The sequence below is a fragment of the Lytechinus variegatus genome, chromosome 13 (assembly GCF_018143015.1).
Source record: "Lytechinus variegatus isolate NC3 chromosome 13, Lvar_3.0, whole genome shotgun sequence".
Taxonomy (NCBI): domain Eukaryota; kingdom Metazoa; phylum Echinodermata; class Echinoidea; order Temnopleuroida; family Toxopneustidae; genus Lytechinus; species Lytechinus variegatus.
Genome location: NC_054752.1, coordinates 2,404,858 through 2,423,310, shown reverse-complemented (window position 1 = coordinate 2,423,310; position 18,453 = coordinate 2,404,858). Strand labels below are relative to the sequence as shown.

The 18,453-nt window shown below is 36.2% G+C and overlaps 1 protein-coding gene across 1 annotated transcript in view; it reads right to left on the bottom strand.

The window, feature by feature from the left end:
• Positions 1 to 18,453, bottom strand: part of LOC121426119 (adenylate cyclase type 5-like) — a 124,119-nt gene that overhangs the window by 11,057 nt on the left and 94,609 nt on the right. The window contains exons 6-11 of the mRNA XM_041622287.1: positions 7,217 to 7,358; positions 6,145 to 6,338; positions 4,286 to 4,442; positions 3,312 to 3,409; positions 2,286 to 2,370; positions 340 to 456 (exon numbers count right to left, since the gene is read on the bottom strand). Coding sequence (XP_041478221.1) covers positions 340 to 456; positions 2,286 to 2,370; positions 3,312 to 3,409; positions 4,286 to 4,442; positions 6,145 to 6,338; positions 7,217 to 7,358 — 793 coding nt within the window. The remainder of the gene's footprint in view (positions 1 to 339; positions 457 to 2,285; positions 2,371 to 3,311; positions 3,410 to 4,285; positions 4,443 to 6,144; positions 6,339 to 7,216; positions 7,359 to 18,453) is intronic.

Here is an 18,453-nt window from a genome sequence, read left to right as displayed (position 1 = left end):
AAATTGTGCATATAACTGTTTTATGAAAAATAAGTGAAACTTTAAAATGTCATAACTTTTTTTTTATTTTACATCCAATTTTGATGAAATTTTCAGCATTATGCTCATTTGATTTTTCTTTATTAATTCAAATCAACAATTTCGTAGGGTGGACTTGACCTTTAAGTAGGCAAGCCTCATCATTTTATGTAATGCAGTCACGATATCTTTCTCCTTCACGGGGCATGCATGTACTCACACTATAGATAGGGGGAAATATATGCATCAAAATTTTCCAAGAAAGCAAAATTTTTACATTGATGTTATTCATTTCTACTAGTTAATAAAATAAAATCTTACCATAATTGTAAAGGAAGCAGCAAACATAAGAAATAGTGTCCAAACAGCTAAGACTGAACTTAATATTCTGCTTTCTAAAATAACCTTGGATACTGTCTGGCAACCACTGGGATTCGCCTAAAAACAGGAGAAGAAAACATATTAAATTTAAAACTATTATTTGAATAGTAGATGCACAAGGATATCAAAGACATTATATCATCATGTAATATTTGCTATACAAGAACTGTTTATCATACTATTAATAAGCCCAATTATATCGTGCTAAATTGAGAATTGAAATTATCGTCTCACACTGGAAGCAAACTTAAGGTGTGCAAACGTTTCCTATTGCCTGTACAAATGTTTTCAGAAGTTCCATCAAATGATATCCGAGGATTTTTTTTACCATTACAGACATATCTCTTCAGTGGAAAGTGGGAGGACTTTGAAATATATTTGAAACCTAGGTGTTATATTTGATTCCTGCATATCAATGTCGTGCGCATCTCTCATATCTGTAGCACAGTCACTTTGTATTTAAGGAACATTTCTAGAATCAAAAGGTTCGACCAGTCCGCATGTCACAATGCTGTTCGTTCATTAGTTCTGTCTCGTATCGATTACTGCAATGGACTTTTTTCTACATTACCCTCTAATTAATTAATTTGTATTCAATGACTACAAAATTGGACACCACAAATAATTTTACAGGCGTCTTGAGATCATCCTTCCAAGCCACTCTTGAATCTACTACACTGGCTTCCTTTGAAACAGACAATAATATTCAAATTACTATTGTTTGTCAAAAAGCACTGAATAAACAGGCTTTCCAGAGAATAACTGTTTGATGCTGTATACACCAACTAGAGCACTAAAATTGGCCGGTGACCCTCTCACATATTCATTAACTCGTATATTAATAGCCTGTGATAGAACTTTTACTGTGTCAGCTTACAAATACTGGAATGATTTGCCTCTAATAATAAGATATTCTCCATCAATAGAAATTTTCAAAAAGGCATTACAAACCCATCTCTTTCATAGTTTTGTAGTTTTAACATAATATAGTTTATTTTAAGTATTTTCATTGTAAGTGCTTTGGGCTTTATGGGAAAAGTGCCATATTAGTTATAAGTACTATTATTATTATTCCTGTAAAATGATGCACAGATACACAGGGCAGTCTATATAAGCCACGTCGCATCACCATCTCAAAATCAGACTGATGGGAGAGTGATGCGCTGCAAGTGTGGGCGAGACGAGCTTCAATTGGAATAAATTCTTCAGGATATTTGCAATTTCGCTGGCAATTTGGTCTCAATTTGGGTCAATTTGAATCATGTATTGATGGATCAGACCGGTGACGTCGAGTGCAATGACTTTTTTTATAAGGAGAGCATTTTGAAAGAAATCCATCCATCAGACACCTGGCAATGTTTTGTTTCAAATGATGCTTTGCAAATTTCTATCCAGATATGCTTCAAGTAGGAATAGTGATATGTGATTTGTATAAAAATGTGCATCAGACAGTAGCATAGCAGACTGGTCAGTGAAAATATCAATTTAATTCAATTCAATTCATTTAATTCACTCAACAAAAATATCATATATACAGGTAAATAAGAAATACACAATGACAAGAAAGAACAAAACAAAGTAACAAAAATGATAATTCAGTAAATAGTGTACAAAATGGGCTTCGAGTGTGGACTGGCATTAAAGATCTGTTGCATCTTAAAAGTTCCAACCGAATAAAGAAAAAGAAGGGATACAAAATAGAACATACAAAGACAAAAGCATACAAGGGAAAAACAAACATTAAGTTTCTTGGAAAATGAAAGAAAAAAGGTAAAGGACCAGTGTATGTGGAGGGTCACAGAAAATTGACAGGTGAAATTAGTGAGAGTGCAATTATCAAATTAGTGAGAAATATGAAATTATTAAGACATGAAAATTTGACTTACCGTACACTTCTCAGCAAGGACTATGTACAAGGTGAGAGATGAGAAGACAACTATACCAACAAACACACCTAACATAAGGTAGGTCCTGGAAGGGAAAGATAAAACAAGGAATGATATGACCTATTCAAGGTCACATACCTTATTCAAGGCATATGATAGTTACATTTGAAGGCAAAATCCTTATTAAAGCATAAAATACAAGGGAAAGACAACTACATATGCAACATTAAAACATATGACAATGATACATTAATACTTCGGGGAGGCAAAAAACATGTAAAAAAATGTGACCTATGATCCTATGATGGGGATATATGATGCGCTTACAAACCAACGTATCAAGCGCTATATAAATAAATCATCATTATTATTACTATCATAAATGATATTGATAAAAGGCAAAAATCACCTTAAGAATACATTACAGAAGGACAACAGCATATGCAACATAGTTTGTACACATGATGCTTACTTTGGGAAGGCAGTAGGAAGGCAAAAATCATCATTAAGGATAAGATATTTAGTAAAGAATGCCTATGTAATAGATCAAGGCAGTATGATACTTAGGAAGTCAATGACCTATGCAACGGTGCAAGGCAATATGATACTTATAGGAAGTCAATGACATATGCAACGGTGCAAGGCATATGATACTTATAGGAAGTCAATGACATATGCAAGGACGTAAGGCATATGATACTTATAGGAAGTCAATGACATATGCAACGGTGCAAGGCATATGATACTTATAGGAAGTCAATGACATATGCAAGGGTGCAAGGCATATGATACTTATAGGAAGTCAATGACATATGCAACGGTGCAAGGCATATGATACTTATAGGAAGTCAATGACATATGCAACGGTGCAAGGCATATGATACTTATAGGAAGTCAATGACCTATGCAATGGTGCAAGGCATATGATACTTATAGGAAGTCAATGACATATGCAAGGGTGTAAGGCATATGATACTTATAGGAAGTCAATGACATATGCAAGGGTGTAGGGCAAATGATACTTACTTAGGGAAGGCAACAACCTGTGCAAGGCATATGGCGATGAGGATGAGAAGTGCGCAAACCATGTAGGAACTGAACATCGGGTCTCGAACCTTAGAATACTGCATGAAGGGAATATAAAAGACCATTATTCAGTATATTGCTACACAAGTACGGAAATCAAAATCAAATTTACAAAATCAAAATACTTATTCATAATGACAGAAAGAAATGTTTGTCTGCAAATCAGTATAGTGCTACACAAGTTTGTGATCGCTATTGTAATTGGAAATGATTTTGATGTATGCATATATGTTTTAACTGGGCATAAATGAAACAGAGCCTTGCTGAATCGATCGTTTCTTTGTAATCCTGTATAAATATGGTGAATAAATAAATAAAACATGGAACATGTTTCTTTGATGATTGCAGATAGATGAAGGGCTCCTTTACAAAGAGTTTAAGTCTGATTCAAACTTATGCCTAAGTGCCAACTTGTATGATTGATTTATACACAGTATAGTAGCACAGCTCCTCTGTGCATTGTCTGACCAATGCGGCCATGCATTCTAAACCATATGCAACTATACTTTAAATGTGATTTTCAGTCTGACATAAACCTTGGTGAAATATCTCTGGAACATCACCAACCGCAATATTGTGTTTTACAAAATCAAAATACTTATTTATAATGACAAAAAAATGTTTGTTTAGGTAAAACAAGGTGGCATAAATAGACTATGAGAAAAGAATAAGGCCATATGTCATAAGAAGTGACTTTATCTAGTAGCAAAATTTACTTTCACAAAATTAAAACAAACAACAAAACTTAGAGAAGGATCTCTTCATAAATCAGTGGTACAATATACTCTGGAAAGTCACTTTATCATTGTAGTGTAGCATCAGATTTGGAAAGCCAAAATATTTCTGAAGCTCTTTATTCAAGTTATTTCACGTTAATTTGTAGTTAAATAACAGTAGGTCGTCACTAAACATACCTTTTCTTCCAGATCTTTTTTAAGGAAGGTAAGTGTGAGTCTGCGGACATGTTCTGATCTCAACCGGTCAATACTCCTTGCATCAATGGCACGACCTAAGAATTCATTCACTTCTTCCTCAGGGTCTGTCTTCTCCTGGTTCTTATCAAGACCCAACCTGGGTGAAAAAATGTAATTAATGGCCATTAAAAGAGTGAATTTCATTTTTACAAAAAGTGGATATCAGCACCCGGTACGTTTACATTCACCCCCCCCTCGGAATTTATATAGAGAACCATTGGTTTTCATCATCTTCTGGAAGGGCCTCTTCCTTTGATGAGTGGATACCAGGTGCGACCAAAAACATGTGTAAAAAGGATCTCTTTTTCAAGATTTCAACTTCGTTTGGTTATTATTTTTCCTTTGTCAAATGAATATTTGGTTCATGAAGAGGTGATCTGACCATAAAATATATAATTGGCGTTTGACCAAATGGATATTAGAAAAAAAGGAAAATGGCAAATGGGCTAAATGCCTATTAGACCAATTGAGTCCCGAAGAGTGACATCATCAATTATGCATTGCAGCGTTTTTGATACCATATTTAGGTAGAGCATGATAAAAAAAACCCACTACCAAAATTTGGTGGGAATTGGTCCATGGGGCCCTGAGATATGACCTCATGAATACATAATTAGCTCCATAGAAGACAATGTATTATTGGCCTGGTTCCTAATGTTTAGAGCCAGGCCACACTAATGCACTGACTTCAATGGGGCTAATTATGGATTCATGAGGTCATATCTCAGGCCCCCATGGACACCCCCATGCACCAGATTTTGGTAGTGGAGGTATCATGCTCTACCTAAATATGGCATCAAAGGTTCTGAACTGCACAAAAAGTTTTTTGTGACGTCAACACTTCGGTACTCTATGGTTAGTAGATGTACATGCACTTGCTGTAGACAAACTAGAATAAGGTCAAGTTGGTTTAAACCAACATGAAGTAGGCAAAGCGGGTGTAGACCGACTGGCAATTAACCTCTAGTAGTATTCCCGACACTGATGAGGTAGATGTGTAAGGATAGATATATTAAAGGCCTACAGGGCAGTGAGTTAAAGGCTGCTAATGCCTTGAGACATGAAACAAGATTAGCCTAGTTGTCTTCACTTCACCCTCATTGTTTCATGGGGGTACAGAGGGAGGGAGGCAATCAAGTTAATTACTTGAGAAAGTGGGACAGGGATGGAGGGACTGGTACGTGTTCCGATACCGTGGGTGATGCACGCATCTACACCTGCTTCAAATGCGGTGAGGGAGGCAATATGAAGTGAATGACATGTATGATAATGATGGCATGTTGAGGTACTGTATGGAAAATATGGGTACATAAAGGTGATATTGATTGAAGACATCCAATGAAAGAGGATAAGGCATGAATAAAAATAAAGAGAAGAAAAAGATAAAGAAGAAAAATGAATGAGATTGAGGAAAAGAAGGACAAAACAAAAAGGGACGATGTGAGGAAAGAGAGAGAATAAGAAAACAATAACTGCAAATTCTTACACCCTGAAGTTTCATCTGTTTATATAAACATTAATGATCAAAATAATTGGAACATCAAAAAGTCTGAAGATTGAAACTCAGAATTTCCCAAAGTGTCTACATGTTTTATAAACATTGGTTTACCTGGATATGCATGCTCTGAGCATTACCTGACAAACACAATAATATACAAAAGGTTACTGTTAATGAAAAAGTAAAATTTCAAGTTAAAAATACTCTTTGTGATGAATTTTGCTATGATTTTTATGATCTTTCATTGAATCTGGGGATCTTTAAATTCCTTATCGCGTACAAATGGAGACTCTTATCTCACCTATTTTCAATGTTTTTGTTCATTCCCGATTTGCCGGTCTTCTCCGAGTAACCCAACCTCCTCATCTCCTTGGATTCCTTGCCTGGCATGATGGTGGAGAATGGCTTCTCTGCTCCCCAGCTCTGTAGCTGCACTACAGATGAAGATCGCCCTCTATGTTCACCGTTGGTAGTAATGGGTGATTTGAGAGCACTCTGTCAATCAAAAAAACAAACGATGCAAACCTCAACAGAACCTACCATGTGATAGACTACTTGTATGATGGAATTAAAAATTGGACCAGACTATAAAAACTTTCCCTATATTTTCGTTGAGTGGGCTTTTCAAAAGCAAATGGGAGGAATTTAATAGAAAGCAATATACAAAGTGTGCTGAAATTATGTGAAACATTCTAGCTCTATTTGGTTATCATTTCTTTTCTTCTCCCCACTCTCTCTGTCTCTTTTCATTTTCTCTACTTTTTTTTCTCTCTTTTCTTTCTCCTTTTCTATCTCTCCCTTCCTTTTCTTACACTTATTTTTTTAATAATATATTCATAAACATATGCTTAAACTATTCCCTTACACATATATGTTTATCTCTTTACCCATTTATGAACTTGTGCATTTATTTATTTATTCATTGAACAATACACTTGACTGATTATTTGTTTTTAGAATATATTTATAAACATATGCTTAATCTATTCACTTACATATATATGTTTAGCTCTTTACCCATTTATTAACTAGTGCATCTATTTATTCATTCATTGAACAACATATTTGACTGATTATTTGTTTTTAGAGTCTATAAACATATGCTTAATCTATTCCCTTACATACCTGCTTATCTCTTTACCCATTTATTAACTTGCACATTTATTTATTAATTTATTTATTTGTTCATTTGCTCATTTACTTATTTATTTATTTATTCATTCATTTATTTATTAATTAATTAATTTATTTATTTCACTATGAATTCGCTTGTAGTGCGTCCATATTTATATAGTGATACCTCTTTGGGTTGGCAAAATTTATTTCATCATGTATTCAAAATGTGATGAATAGATACGAAAGCTACAACTTACCGGTCTGTTATTTTTAGGTACAATGAGATAAGAATCAATGTTGTGATCCCGGAGATAAGTGTTCCTATCCTGGCCATTTCCAGCTTCAACTTCATAATCACCATTCAAAAACTTCAACGTTGCTTTGGTGATGTGAACACGCCTGTGGGAGATAGAAAGTTAAAGAATATTCATCACTAAAAAGCTTTCCATAATTGCTTTCCAACTTCATTTTTCATAGTAACTATTCAAAAACTTCAACATTGCTTTGGTGATGTGAGCACAACAGCAGAAAATGGAAAGATAAATTATAATAAAATACGATTTGTATAGGGCACGTATCCACCTTGCTAAGTGTTCAAGGCACTCCTATATTACCCCGGCTAAGCTAGTCTGCCGATTCCGGTGCTCCAAACTTTTTGAGGAATTATTTCCTGCCGGTACCCATTTACATAAAAGGATATTCATCACTAAAAGTTTTTTATCAACTGCTTTCCAACTTCAACTTCAAAGTCACCATGGAAGAATATAACATTGCTTTGGTGATGTGAACATCCCAAATCCTGTCAGGTACACATTTAACTTACATTGGAAAGAAGGAGTAAGAAGTAAACCGCATCTTATTGGATTAAAGCTAGCAAAGTTACATTTTAAAGTTTGGTATTGACTCGCAAAACAGTGATACTAACATCAGAAGAGGTGTATGACAAGTGAATGAATGACGCAAGACATTATGTGTATTCTTTATGTATTTTATTCTTTGAAATCATGATTATTCATTGCTTTTCTGATAACTCTTATACCATGTAAATGTCATTGATATCACCACGTAAGATGCGTAAATCACATAAGCTCCAATTAATTTCTTGAGATATATATAGAGTTGAAGGAGTTTTTCCAAAGTATAAAAAAAGAGGAACATGATACTAATAATAATGATCTAGTGGGTTGCGTGCAGACTCTTTCCAAATCTTGCTTTTCTTGAATAGAAAAACAAAATATCTGTCATTTTCAAGAAAGGAAAACTGAGTATTTGCCACATACTTCCTTGTTTCCTGTTTAAGGAAATAATTTCAAACTTTTAAATGGTGACATTTTGTTCTGTTATACATCAATCTATTTCACATTTTCATTCAAATTTCTTGTATGAGTTGCATGAAATCTAGGAAGGGGGTGCTTTTTCAAAAGAAACTGAGTTCTTATAAATCTACATTAACTATTCCAAGGTAACAGTAAAATGTAATGAACCACTGCAAAGAAATTCTTTTAAAAAATCAGTTTCAGGAATCACTAAGTCCCTCTTCATACCTAAATCTTTGTAAGCCTGTTTATAAAGAAATCCATGTAAATGCATGGGAATGCCTGGATCAGCTATGCAAGGAGTCTTATTTCATACCATCTGCAAAGGCGGTGGGGTAATGCTACCTTCCCGGCTGACTTCAGTTTCAGCGGCAAAGCGTTCTTTCATGAAAGCTCAGGCGGACACCTTTCAAAGCCTTAGCCACGGATGGTCGGCCTTGCTTTTTGACCGATTAAAGATTTTGTTGCATCCATGTGTAGTTTTGTTTGATGTTTCGAAAACTTTTTTTGAGGATAAATGAACAGGCTAATTATTCAGTCCATTTTCATAAAGATATGTATAGATACAACATTGGATATCTAAAAAGGACAAAAATATCCATGCAGGAACACACAGCAAAGAGAAGTGTGCATGTGAGCATAGAGAATTGGACATTGAATCACACACATAAGAGTTTGTGAATGGGACTACACACACACACAAACACTTTTGTATCAGAAATCAAATTGAAAATAGCCTTATCTCCTAATTTCATATTTGCCCATCGATTTGATCAAGAAGAATTCGATCTGCATGCAGGCAAGAATTCCACTAGGATTTAATTTCTGATCAGACATGCGAATGACCGAAAATCCCGCAAAATTTCCCGCCTGATCGGAAAAATCCTGCTCGTCTTTAACTTGCAAATGGGCGATTGGGGAGAATACGGAGCGAAAGGCACGCGTCATGCAATAGCTCCTGCAAGCCAGCCTGTGGATAAATGTTAAGCAAGATAATTGTTTGGCTGTAATGGAGCTCACCAATGTGCGAGTTATTCATACCACAGCAGAGCCCTCTTTTAGAGTCGTGGATTCTTCAAACATTAATTGGGAGCATGAAAGGAATATAGCAGGAAGATAGAAAGGTTTATTGGCCTCAAAGGAGCAGAGCCTGATAACCTATGTGAATTTAGAAAGGGTTATTTATTCTCTAGCTTTCTCTCTCCCTCTCTGCTTTTTTTTCTCCTTGCACCTGCCCTTGAGAATCTTATCTCTCACATTTTACTTTTTCTCTCTTTTTGGCTTTTCTCCTCTTCCTCTACCCGACCTTGTATAACAGCATGAAATATAGATGTATAGATGATCCATTGTTCAATAAAGCGTGGCTAAAAGTCTATTGGGAACCATGTACAAAAGTTACATCTCTTAAGCACTCCTGGGGGTGTTTAACAAAGATGAAAGAGCAACTTAAAGAGTCAGGCTTAAATGCAGATGTGCATATGATATTAATATTGATTAATACACAATATCACGCATCCTCTTGAAACTGTGTATTTACATGCTACTCTTATTCACTCACCCTCTATTTATTTTCCTGAAACATGATCTTTCTCCCTTTATCTCTGACATTTACCCTTCCTTCCCTTTTTCCTCTTTCCTTCCTTCCTTCCTTCCTTCCTTCCTTCCTTCCTCCCTCTCTCTCCCTTCATCTTTCTTTTTTCTTTCTTTCTTCCTTCCTTCCTTCCTTCATTCCTTTCTCCCTCCTCCCTCCCTTCCTTCCTTCCTTCCTTCCTTTTCTTTATTTATTTCTTTCTTTCTTTCCTTTCTTCTTTCCTTCCTTTTCTTTCTTGCTTTCTTTATTTTCACACATTCTCTATCTCTCATGCACTCAAAATGCTGCACCTTTCCTCCATTCCTTGGCCTGGCAAACATTTCCTCATTCCCTCGTTTTAACATCATCCTGAAATATTTAATCCTATTACCATCTTGCTCCTTCGTAAAGAAAGTATTTTAATAATAGTTGGAATTAAGTCGCACTCTTTCTAGAGGATACAATGCACAAATATTACTCTTCCAGCTTAAACTTGAGCTGCCACTCTTTAAATTCTGCCGTTCAGTGCATTCAAGGAATTAATTCTACTAGGTATCTAGGATAATCTGAAAAATAATCTCTCAATAAAAGCAATAATGATTTATAATATTCATAACTTATACACACCATTTTCCAAGCATAAGATACTAAAATAAAATATAAGAAAAAGAAATGAATTGAAGATTATAAAGACAGAATAACCATCGGGCAGGGAAGAAAAATGTGATTAGATACATGTAATATCACTCATGCGAAGGGGGAGGGGGTACGAAATACCAACAAATGAAATAAAAACTACTGTACATTTATAATACTACCAAGTATTGACAGAAATGCAAAGTGTTCTGGGCTTATCTTAGTTGGTCATTTTATTCATGTACTTAGTATTTTTTTCCTCTACTGTGGGATCAATGAAATAATATCAAATCAAATTAGATGATCTAGGCCTCGATATTTTTTGGCACATTGAAAACAAGTAGGGCATGCATGTATGACTGCATCAATCAAATCAACCAATGATCTCCCCTGCGCAACAAACTAAGCGTAAAACATGAAATCAAAATCACTCCCAACCACCGGGACCTGAAAACTACACCTTCCTGCCTCGCTTCTCTTACATGTTCCATACCATTGCCGCAGGGTTCGATACAATTTTCATGTTGACAACTGCACTGCATGACACTTTTATACCGCTTTTGTTCCTTAAGAGGGTGAAGACCTAAACTTTCATGACAATAGTACCAAATATATCAAAACATGAGATCACCATCACATATATAATCATTCAATTCTTGGTTCAGATAAATGAGGTGCATTGGTGAAACGATAAAAAATCCAAGTATTAATCTTGATGTCACCTCAATTTTTCTTCCTACCCGTTGCTCCCACAATCTGTTTCTCTCTTACTCTTGGAGTCCCAGGTCTTTTTTTCTCTTTCTCTGACAATTTCTCCTACAGCTCTCTCTGTGTCTCTCCTTTTGTCTGCCTTTCTCTCCCCCTCTCTACCTGTCTCTCTCTGCCATCATTTCCATAATTACAGGTCCAACCAGTTTGAGGATGGGGAGGTGACTATAGGGCTTCAATCACCCCCCTTTTTCGGGTGGAGGTATGAAATATATACTAAATCATGAAAATCAACATCTTATTTTGATTGTTCACATGATCCCGTTATTCCCCCCCCCCCACTGTCAAAAGCATTTTGTGGCCACCCTAGACCCCCCCCTCCTCAGATTTTCTGCGCCTTATTGCACTCTGCATTTCTTTAGTGTTTTAATTTCATATCTTCAAATCTATTTCAATCTGCTAAGCTACAAAAGCAGGTTGACGAAGCAATACTCTGGTCCTCTCAGATGTAAATTGCAATGACATGATCCATGTATTATTCATGTTAACGATCTGTCTGTGGGACTGTGGGAGCCATTCCAATTGAACATTACCAAACATTATGAAGCTCACTTGCCTTGCCTCAGAGCATGTGATCAAAAATTAAAATATAGGGAGAGAGAGAAAGAGTGATAGAGACACAGAGGCCCGTATTCTGAAGTCAGGTTTAAATCAGGTATAATTTAGATCATGGTCCAACGTTATGCTTAAACCAAAGAAAGCAAAGTGTCAAAAGTTTGTTTACATGTACATGGTATGTTTCTTATATTTAATGTGCTTTCCCAAGTTATCTTAATGATGGCAACTATCTTATTTACCGTTCCGAGACAATTAGAAATGACTTGAAAGTCAAATAAGCCAATACTCTGAACCTTTACTGTTAGAGATTTTTGTCACAATTGGCTATCCATAGCTAAACCACAACTTTATACCGGAGTATAAATTAAATCCGACTTCAGAATGATGATTATGCACAGCATTTGTATAGCGCCATATATCTGCCAAAGACAAAGGCGCATTGGAGGAGCCAGCCAAGCTAGGTCGCCAAGAAGGGCGCGCACACAGAACTGTGACCCGCAATTTTCTCCTCCCGATAACTGGTTGGGGAAGGCAGGTGGACCACTACACTGGGGTTTCCCCCTACTCTTATTCGAACAGTGGAGTGGGTTCTTAACGTGCAAAGGTGGTGATTACAGGCCAGAGGGACAAATTACAAAAAGTGTGAGAAAGAGAAAGAGAGAGGGAGAGAGAGAGAAAGACAGAGAGAGAAGGATTCAGATAAAGTGGTCTAAATAAGGTAGAGGAGGGGGATAAAGGAGGTTGAAATGCAAATAACGGATTTACTACATTCATATCTACTGGAGATTTACCATTATTGTTAGATGATGCATTATTGAGAATATCACCATCAACATCATCATCACTTTTAAATCATTCATTGTTGTCACCATTTCCATCATCATGATCATTACCACCATTACAAATACAATAAAAATAATAATCATCATCATCATCAACACATCATCATCACCACCACCACCATCATAATCATCATCATACTCACAACCAAACCAACACAATCATTATCTTTTATCACTACCATGACCAACATCATAATCATCATCACCTCATCACGATCAACATCATCATTACAATCATTATCATGATCACTGTTACCATGACAACGGCAATAAAAATCATCGTCATCGACATAATCATCATCACTTCCACCACAACCAAAGTCACTATCATCGATTCATCATCATCGTCACTTATTACCATCATGACCATCGTCATCACCATCATTATCACCCCTTTCATCATCATAATCACATTCTATACCATCATGTAATTTGTGATTAGCTCAAATTTTGTCAAAGAATTCTAATATCTCACATATCTTAAAATAAATAAAACTGTGATATCACCAAATTAAGGTCATACAGGTACCACAAAAAGAAAAAACACAACTGTTCATTGTAGAAGAGTTTGTAATCACTTTAGTATTATATCGGACAAGTGATATTTATACCTTCCATTTACTATTTGGTAGCACTATAGAATACATCACCTTTGAGAACCAGGTCTGTTTGATTAATGTCATTAGCTCTATAATGAGACCTAATACATCTTAATTGAGCATTTAAGAACAAGATGAAGGGGATGATTAAAATCTAATTAACCTTAATTACTCAAATGCTATTACCTTGCAGGGTTTAAAGTGCTCTGTTGTACCCTCTCACTATACACGCTGCACAAAATCTTTTTACAGAATGCATTGTAATGCATTTTTGGTGGCTAAGAAGGAAACAACTTTACCTAGTTCTTACTTTTTTATAAGATACTAACAATACCTACAACATATTTTTATGAATCATCTCAATGTGTCAGAATTAAAAAAGAAAACATTGAAAAGATGCTGTTCGTGCCAAAAATGGTCCACTTTATTGACCCATGGAGTGAGTGTAAGGGGGGACAATGCTTGTGTTTAATAATTATGTTGGTATAATAATAATAATGAAAATAATGTTTTATTTACCCAGGGTAGCCACTTCAATCATAAGACTGCTCTTCCAGCGGGCCCTGCATAACATGTTATTATTACCCTTCTCCAGTCTGAATGCTGAGCGCCTAGCAAGGCAGAAGGTCCCATTTTTATAAGTCTTTGGTATGACTCGGCCGGAGATCGAACCCACGACCTCCCGTTCATGAGGCAGACGCTCTACCACTGAGCCAACCGCTCTACCACTGAGCCAACATGACCGGTATAATCCCTTTAAGTTGAATTTGAAGACATACTCCTTTTTTTAGTAAAAAATGGTACTGCCCTCAAACCTAAGGAATAAAAAACTAAAAATTAAAATGGTGGATATATTCCTGCCAAATTATTTACATAAGGGCTGTCCTCATACAGCAAAGGCTGTGGTGTTATCTGTGTACATATGTAACCACACCTATCATTTTACTTCAGTGAGCTATAGTTTGTGGTGTTATTTAAAAAAAAACTATGGGAGTTAATAAACACCATTGGTTGTTAATTTTACATATTTTGGTGCTATGTTCAAATCACAGGGTGTAATTTTAACACTCAGTATATGGGTATTAACAAACACCTCTGGTTGTTCTTTTACATATGGTATCATGTTCAAACAACAGAGTGTAACTGTAACAACTCAGACTGCGGGTATTAGTAAACACCTTTGCTTGTTACTTTTACTTATTTTGGTGCTATTTTCATGACATAATTTAAATGCCACAGTCTGTGGGTGTTAATAAACACCTTTGGTTGTTATTTCTACATATTTGGTGTTATGTTCAAATTACAGGGTGTAATTTTAACACCTCAATCTGTGGTCCTCTATGGACACCAACTGGAGTCAGTTTGAACACCCTGTGCTCACAGTGTGTTAGGAGGCTGTTGTACTGACATTTCAAGAGGATAATTGTATAACAGGGCAATTGGGAAAACTACTGTAAGCCCTTTTGTTCCTGTAAACACACCTAAGTCTAGCTATGAAAACTTTAAGTGAAGGACATAAATAGCACATGAATGGCTTTTAAGCACTGCTGCCAGGTCGATAAAGCCAATGTACTTTGAGTCGAGGTAAATATTAGTCTCAGCATGTTAGCAATCAAGAAACATACCTACTGACGGGAGAGAACAAGAGAGAGAGAGAGAGAGAGAGAGAGAAGGGAATGGACAGGGGGAGAACATAACAATCACATGGTAGAGTGCTTTATAAAACTCAGGGCCAAAAGGACATTAACTCTTCCTTGAATAATACAAATGAACACACACCAGCTATGAACATATGACATTTAGCGCTAACAAGCCGCCCTACCGGGTTACCTTCAGTAAATATACTACATGCTAGGATGTAATGGAGGAATGTTATGTAACTTAAAAAGGCCAGTTACATTTCAATGTACCTTTCATTTCTCACAAAGGATCCTTGAAAGTCAGCCCCTACAGAGTGAGCAGCAAGCCTCGCCATGACAACAGTGTAATACAACATTGATATACCATGCCAAGGGAAGATCTCACTGAGATAATAAGGCATAGCATATAGATATAGATGCATCTCAAAAAATGATGCATTGTGGTTAATGAATCTGTTAGTGTAAGGGTAGAAGCATACACAACAGAATGGCAATATTATTCATTGAATTTAATCTAATTTTAAAAAGTCATTAACCTCATCAGAAAGAAAGAAAGAAAAATTATAAAATAAGAATACATAGTATATATCTTACTTTTAACTCTCAAGGCTTTTCTTTCAACACTTTTTCTTACGATCGCTGGCCCCTGCATTTATAAATCTTTGTACTTATTTATATCATCTGTGTGAATTAGGTCTATCATCTATTGTTTTTATGTAAATGTCACATTTGTAATTTGATCAATTACTTTGTATGCTTTTTTGTATATATGATTACTGTGAATTTTTGTTTTAATTAATCAATAAATGCAGAAACACCTGCTAAAATCAGATACATCGATTTTCAAAATGTGAACAAATTAGCCACTGAAACAGAATGTAGCAATCAATAGGCCTATGGGGAATGTATACTGGAGCTCCTCCCATGTCAGTTCCCCCTTTAAGGAAAGACAAGGAGCCAGGTCCTTGCCCCCTCTATCAATACTGCCAGGGGATATTCTAGAGGAGTCACAGACCTGCAATCGTCTGGTTCGATCATTAGAAATAAAGGAAATCAACCCCGTTTATAAGCACCCTCCCTAAGAACCCGACTTCCGATAAATTGCGTTTGAGGACCAAGAGAGGCTTGGCAACCATCATGGTTGGGTGTTGGTAATGAGGGAATGTTCGAGAGCAAGTGCGGGAATTGGTAGATAAGCAAGAGAGGATATGAGAGGAATGATATATCTAGACTTGATAAGAAAAGGGAACATGGCAAAATGTGTGAAATAGGTTTATCAATTGGTCTAATGCCAATTCGTCCAATTACCAACTCCTCTACTATCATTTGGTCTATCTTCAGTTCATCCACTATCCAAATGGTCTCCTTGCCATTTTGTCCTCTCACCTTTTCGTCTAATAACCAGTTGGTCCAAAAGCAAACTAGTCTATATACCATTTGGTCTAATAGGAATAAGTTTTAACTGGGCGAAATGAAAAATAAAATAAAATGGATATTAGACCAACTGGCGATGAGACGAAATGGTCATAGACGAACTGGTGATAAGACGAATTGATGATTGGACCAAATGGTTATTGGATCAAATGCATGTTAGATGAAATAATGATGGATGGAATGACATTAAACTAAATCAAGTTAGACCATGTGATGAGTGGACGAGTTGGTAATAGACTAATGGACAATTTACCACAAAATAAGATTCCTTGTCAAAAGTCTCTGCTGTGTCTTCTAGCAGGAATTATGTGGTCAGGGTTTCATTCCCGGGCTGAGTAATGCCAAAGACTTTTAAAAACGGAACCTTCTGCTTTTTTGCTTGGTGTTCATCTTTCAAGAAGGTTGATAATATCACGTTAGGATGTAGAAGAGGTTCTTTGTGGTGAAGGATTGAGTAGAAGAAATAACCAGTTGTCTCACGAATTATCAAACATAGTTGGAAAGCTATATCATTTTATATGTGATGTTATGTTAGTAAAATAAAGGAGGGCCTTGAGCACCTAACAGGGTGGAGATGTGTGCTTCATAAATCCTATATCAATTATTTTCATTAATTATTAATATCATGTTATGAAATGCTTGCTGGTAGAGCAGTTTTTTAACTGAAGTGGCTACCCTGGCAAGTCAGAAGCAATTTGAGGGCAGGTGGATATCTAGAATAATATGTCTGGTTAGGGTAGGCATGAACACACACACACAAAATGAAAAAAAAATCTAGTATTATGAGGCTTAAAGGACAAGACCACCCCAACAAAAACTTGATTTAAATAAAAAGAGAAAAATTCAACAAGCAAAACACTGAAAATTTCATCAAAATCGGATGTAAAATAAGAAAGTTATGCCATTTTAAAATTTTGCTTCATTCCACAAAACAGTTATATGCTCATCTCGGTCAGTATGCAAATGAGAAGACTGATGACATCACTCACTCACTATTTCTTTTGTATTTTATTATATGAAATATGAAATATTTTGATTTTCTTGTCATTGTCATGTGAAATCAAGTTTCATTCCTCCCTGAACATGTGGAATTCCATTATTTTAACATTTTATGCTTCAGGCAAGGAGGTCCTAATCATCAAATTTGTAAAAATTGAAATATTGTATAATTCAAACAATAAAAAAATAAAAGAAATAGTGAGTGAGTGACATCATTGACTCTCTCATTTGGATGTAACTGGCTCGTTCATATAACTATTTTGTTAAAAATAAGCAGAACTTTGAAATGTCGTAACTTTCTTATTTTACATCCGATTTTGATGAAATTTTCGGTATTGTGCTTGTCTGATTTTTCTCTATTGATTCAAATCAACATTTTTCTGAGGTGGACTTGACCTTTAAGCGAGTTCTTGTAATCTACGGGTATTGCTGTGATTGATTGGGCATGAAGGCACCTTTTGTGAAACGTGTATTGGGGAGAGGCAAGGGAGAGGAGGTGACTCAAAGGCAAGGGGATATTTAGGGTACCTGACAGAATGTCATGGTGAGAGTGACAGGAAAGTACTGGATTGTGAACGAGAGATGGAGGAGGGGAGGGAGGTCAACAGACCCCCCATGGGCAAGAAGGAAAAACAGAATCAAACTGGTCTACAGGTCCTCCAATCATGTAATAAAAGAATGGGAGAAAGAGAGAGAGAAGAGAGAGAGAGGAGGAAGGGGAAAGAATAATGGAGGGATGAAGAGGAGGAAGAGGAGGAGGAGGAGGAGGAGAAGGAGGAGGAGGTAAAGAACGAGAGAAGAAGAGGGGAGGGGTACAAAACAAGGGAGGGAGAGGGGATTTGGGTAAAGAACAGAGGAGGGAGGAGGAGTAGAAAGAAGAGAGGTGGAGAGAGAGGGGAGAGGCAACAGACTTAATAAAAATAAAGAGAGGGGGAAGAGAGAGAGGAAGAAAGAAAGAAACATTAGACAGAGAGAAAAGGAATAAGGAAGAGGGAGGACAAGAGGAAGGGAGAAATAACGAGAACAAGATGACAGTGTTTGGGAGATGTGGAGTAAAAAAAAAGGAACGAAAGAGAGATGAGGAGAGTGCCAGAAACGAAAAAAAGAGAAAGTAAGGGAGGAAGAGGAAAGT